The 5,608-nt window shown below is 51.7% G+C and overlaps 2 protein-coding genes across 2 annotated transcripts; one reads left to right on the forward strand and one right to left on the reverse strand.

Moving 5' to 3' along the window:
• Positions 1-3,825: 3,825 nt before the first annotated feature.
• AURANDRAFT_7043 (hypothetical protein) lies at positions 3,826-4,017 on the forward strand (the record flags this gene model as incomplete). The annotated part of the gene is made up of 1 exon (XM_009043917.1): positions 3,826-4,017. A coding segment is annotated over one exon (192 nt), but the record flags the coding sequence as incomplete, so codon positions are not given.
• Positions 4,018-4,936: 919 nt separating this feature from the next.
• Positions 4,937-5,344, reverse strand: AURANDRAFT_68270 (hypothetical protein; the record flags this gene model as incomplete). The annotated part of the gene is made up of 1 exon (XM_009043922.1): positions 4,937-5,344. One exon carries the CDS (start codon positions 5,342-5,344, stop codon positions 4,937-4,939), a length of 408 nt encoding a protein of 135 aa, XP_009042170.1.
• Positions 5,345-5,608: the final 264 nt, after the last annotated feature.

Here is a 5,608-nt window from a genome sequence, read left to right on the forward strand (position 1 = left end):
TCGCTGCGTTCAACATCGCCCCGCCACCATGTAGAAACAATCGTGGCGTTGTGGTCTTCGACGTCAATATGGCTCGACTACTGTTGCTTTGAGATGCCAGCAGCGATTGACGATATTGAAGGCTTGCGTGAGCTTCAATTTACTGCAACGACAACTCCAGCCCATGTTCCCTACGCGCGCTGGGATGCTGCCTAGCTTTTCAAGAATGTTTCTGCGAGTTACGGCTCATTTATGCTAGTCGGTGCCCTCGTTGATGATGGTCGCTCATTCAAGATGTCGCAACACTTCGTTTGTAACCAAGACCCCTAGAATCTACTACTGTTATAATGCTCGCGAACTTGCCTGGAGTTACGACCGAGGTCATCTACAGGTATTGATGTGGCAGTCTACGTAGGTATGCTCACGCAACCCGTCGAGGGCGTCGTGAGTTCAAACTCCGAGTATGCACCTACGCATGCCAATGTCTCGTCTGGGCTGGTCTCTTTCACCTTTGGTCTGAACGGCGCCTGTCTCACGCTGGACACGGCGTGCTCGACCTAGCTAGTAGCGGTTCATCTGGCCAGAGCCGAAATCGGACACCACGCCTGTGGTGATGGGCTAGCGTTGGGTGTAGGGTTGCTGGGTCACGCGTGGAGTTTTGGGTTTGCCAAAAGTGGAATGCTTTCGCTACTAGGATGATGTCACACCTTTGACATCCGCGCAGATGGATATGCGCGGGGGGAGAGCTGCGTATCCATTCTGCTGACCACGGCATTGAACTCGAGATAAATACCGGGGCGGTCCGTGATCGCAACGGCCGTGTAATGTGACGGCCCAAGCGCGAGTCTCTCCGCACCGAATGGTTCGGCGCAGCGCCGCTTAATTCAATCGGTGCAATCGCCTGACAAAATGACTGGATTGACGATTCCGTTGGAGGCGCACGGTACGGGCACGGCCCTCGGGGACCCAATCGAAGTTGGCGCCGCCATCGGTAGTTTTCCTGCAGTTGCGGCCGTATAGAGCTCGTCTCTCAAGGGAAATATGGGCCATCTAGAGTCTGCCGCATCTGGAGGAGGAATCATGTCATTAGTTTCAACTTCGTTGGAGACCACCTTGGATGCACCAAATTGTTAGCTCCATGTGTTCAATCCGCACTTGGCTTCGCTTTTGAAGAGATCTCGTTTTTATATGCCAGTTTAGGATGTTATTTTGATTCAATAGCTACTTTCGAACAGACCGGTTGCGCAGAGCTGAGTCAGCTCCTTTGGTGCGAGCGGCACCATAACGCACGGACTGTTCGCGTTCGCCGAGGATTATTTCGCAAAAACTGATCTTGCGTGTGTAGCATCCACAACGGGTGTTGCAATGTCTCTGCTGCGCTATTCCAGAATCCACCAGCTAAAGAACTAATCAATGCACTCGGAGCTGAGCACATCATGCTGACAAGCGGCAGTCGAGGCCAAAACAACAATGAACGGTGCTTTATCCCGGCACGCATTTGAAACGCTCAGCGATCATGTTGTTGGCACGCAGATTCTCCTGCCTGGTGTTACTTATCAAGAATTGGCTCTTGTTGCGTCTACCTCCAAACTAGAATAATCGCGTCTTTCGAAAGTGGTAATTGCGCGACCATGCGTGCTCTCTCGCACGAATCAGCAGATTCAATACACGAGTTCCGCTACAGGAGCGTACGAGATATCCAGCTTGGCTTCTGATGTCGTAGCAACTCATGTGACTGGCAGGCGGGTTGCGGGAACGAGAAAGTAGCAAACCACGTTTATGACACGTCCCCTGTCCAGAGTTGCGTCCGTCGCCCGAGATGCGATCTCACGAGTTCACCAAGAGCCGGTGTCGTCAACGCAAGAGACATATGTCCCAGCGGGGATCAACTCTGTTCTGCTTGCATGAAACGACGGGCGCCCTTGTTTGTCTTTCGCTGTGGTTCAGACGATAGGGTTGATATACACGCCCTGCGAAAGCCAGGCAAATTGCACCCTTCAGAATGAGCTTGGTCCTGCTGGAAGATCAGTGCGGCTATCGTTCCGCCGATTTCAAGCGCGGGCCCTCCGGTCATCGCAGACCGGCTCGGCGCAGTCGCATTCGATTTCTTCGCAGTTCATGGAATGGAAATCACACAAGGGGATTTTTCCTTTCGTCGGAGCAAGAAACCAGCGCATTGGCGCCAACCATAGATTAGTTAGACGCTCGTGTCATCGCAGTTCTACCTCGAAGGATTATCACCAACAATCTGCATTTCTAGACTCATTAAGGCGAGTCGCCTGTTTCAAGAGGCCCCAGGAACGCAAACTCTCAAACTGAGATGGAAGAAGTGGCTTCAAGTAAGAATCCCTGCTTTCAAAGTTTGTTGTTTTTTGCATCCAACTTGTGCTGCATGCCCACTTGCACTTTTCTCCTTGGTGCTCGTTGCTAAAAGCAAGCTGCACTCATTTACTTCCCCTGCGTCGGGTTTGTCAAGTGCGCGTACCAAAATCATATTCACAAACCAGTTTTCAATTGACAGCACGGGTGCGTTGCCGCAAGCAAAACGATGGATTATGCGCAGGCAAAATTATTTTTGTGAGGCTGTATTCTCTCTCTGAATGACCCTGGAACAAAGATAGCCACGCATAGGGCGGTCCAGTTCTCCACTCGGTAGCAACACTACAAATAACTCCAAGTAGGAAGACTTTCTTTCCATTGGCCTGCAAAATCGTATGCAATACGTGCGATTTCAACATGTGATCGAAACGCTCACCTTCGAGCGCGGGAGGTGCTCGAGTGAACAAGCTGATCACCGTGGTCTCTGAAACACTCGGAACAAGAGTTGATGAGGACGCTCCGTTGATGGCTGTTGGCTTCGATTCCCTCTCTGCGAGTGAATTCGGGGCTAGCCTGGGCATCAGGTTTAGTTCTAACCTGCCTTCGACCTTGTTATTTGACCACCCAACTGTAAATGCTCTCTCTAGTGTGCTGCATACTTCTGATCGGAGGGGATTCATCTAGGGACACCAAACACAAACTCAGCTTGTATGTGCGGATCCAACTCAAGAACAGTTTGCTTCATCGAACCCGGCAAGCGTCGTTGTGGTGGTGGAATCACTAGTTCTTGAGCTGAACGGAACCTCAGCGACGCTCGACGCGCCACTTATGTCCGTCGGGCTGGATTCTCTGACGGCAACGGAGCTGGCGCGCAATATTAGCGAGCACTTCCGCATGCCTGTCCCGTCTACACTCCTTTTTGATCATCCCAGTGTAAATGCTCTAGCATAATGTGTGGCTGAGTCAGGCGCCTTTGTCGCGGTGGTGGCTGATGACTGCGATGACGCTGATATCGCTCATGTCAGCAGCCGACTTGACTGATCAGAATGTGACAGAAGTGTGAACTTACACGTGTCGGGGGAGTTTTCTATGTAGCTGCCTTGTCGTTCTCGCATCTCCTTGAGAGCAATCCTCGCGAGAGGTATAAACACAAAGTTGACCTTACCAATCGTTCGCTGGGGTGACCTCACAGTGGACCACCACTCTGCGAAATACGGCGCTTACACTGACTCACTATTGGCTACGGACGCTAGGGCTTTTGGCATTTCCAGAAGCGAGTCATCTCAAATGAACTCTCAAATGATACTGATTTTAGAGGTAAGCTCCACGGCAATTTGTGCTTCGTTCAAAACGAATTGCTACGCTCATCTTTGAAATCACCATATCGGGTTTGTCTTGGGGGCCAACGGTGGCTTCCCAGATGATGATTCAGGATGTGGTCGGTCCTGAATGATCTCGGTGTTTTCTGGCACCTCGACGTCGCTCGCAGTCGCCTGTGGGTGATTGTCATATGTGCTTGGCCTTTGAGGACCAAGCCTTTCCGTCGACACCGCATGCTCGGCATCTTTGGTTGCGCTACATGTGGGGTCTCTGTCAATAATTCTCGACAAGATATCACATGCCGCAATTGGCGGGAGTTTGTTGGTTGCTTCTATCGTGTCAATCGCTTTCTCCGCAGCAGGAATGCTTTCTGCGCATGGGCGATGTCACACGTTTGACGGTTGAGCTGATGGGTTCTGTCGTGGTGAAGGGATTGTGACATTTCTGATTGAGCCGCAGGAGTCTTGTACCTAAGTCGCTGGTTCAAGCGTTTAGCAAGACGGTCCGAGTGCGAGTCTCACGGCGCCGAATGGTTCCTCGCAAAGGGCGCTCATCGAGGCAGTAAAGAGTGGTGGCGCGTCAAGGTATGCTCTCGAAGCGCACGGCACGGGCACAGCGCTTGGAGACCCAATCGAGGTATCTTTCCTGGGGATGATGTCCATATGAGGATTCCATTTAGGTTGGTGCTGCCATTCGGGCGCTGTGTACCAACTCGTAGTTGATATAATGCGCTTCTTTGAAGTCAAACATGGGTCACTTGGAGGCCTCGGCAGCTGTCGCAGGTTTGGCCTCTCTTGTGCTCATACCTCTCAGCATTAATGTGATAACCGTGAATGCGCAACTCAGGAGGTCCTCCTTTAGCTCAGGGCCCGCCAATCTCTGAATGTTAGGCTGAACACACACCTGTTCGCGATCCTGCTGTCATCGTTTTAGGTGCCTGTCGAGGCGCTGGCTGAAGGTGAGGCGCACCGATCATTCGCTGGTCGGCTGAGCTCGTTTGGGTTCAGCGGGACCATCGCGCATGGGGCTTTTGCCGCTTTGTCATGTTCTGATCTGTTTATCTCGACGGTCGTATGAACGTCCAAGTATCGTGCTCAACAAGCAGGGGCCGTTTGCAAAACGCCGGTGGAAATCAACAAATCCGCATCAACAACGACCGGCAGGGGAGTGGGCGATTGGCCTCTGAACAACACGTGCGCGTATGCAGTCCTTTTGTTGTTCGCGGTTACAGCAGTTCACGCACCTCTTCGTGACACTTAGTTCAATAGCCAAGTCATATCATACACTCATCAAAGTGTGCTTGTTACTCGCTTTGACTCTATGGCACATACTTGGACAGTTTCGACGGAGTCACTACAGCCTCGAGTGCTCGCGTGTGGTATGGTAATACAGGGCCAGGAACATGCTGCAACATTTGAAAACATCCCTCAACCAGCAGCTTCGCAGACTCGTACCGTTCGCGGTCAAGCACTCGGCATGCTGATTTTTGACAGTTAGGGCGAAGCTTTGCTGCAACTTCCACCTGTCTGCGAGTCATAAGCACAGTCTGCCGAATTTCTCCTATTGTCACTGGCAACCGCTCTAGAGTGAGGAGAGATTGGAAGCCCAAACCAAGTACTCGCAATCGATCTATTTTCACATCAGAGTACCAATGCCCAATCAAAGCGTCTGTATCATGCGATAGTCTCAAATTGCACCGAGCGTTTTCTGGTGGCAGACGCGGCATCGTGGGGTCGCACCGTTGTAGCGAGCGGGATTCACATACAAATACGTGGCTCTTCCTTGGCTCCAATAAATGATGCAAGCATAGCCTTCAAACTCGAGGCTGTCGGCATTGCAGCACTTTCCTACCATGCTCCAACATAGTGCCTGAGAGCCTCCGGTGCGGAAGCATTCCATGGCAGTCCTGGGAGATACATGATTGGGCGCGGACAGGAAAACATCACTTTCATGAGCGACGGCGAAGATACTGTCTCGATGGCATGTCGAG

This window comes from Aureococcus anophagefferens (genome assembly GCF_000186865.1).
Source record: "Aureococcus anophagefferens unplaced genomic scaffold AURANscaffold_82, whole genome shotgun sequence".
Lineage (NCBI taxonomy): Eukaryota > Pelagophyceae > Pelagomonadales > Pelagomonadaceae > Aureococcus > Aureococcus anophagefferens.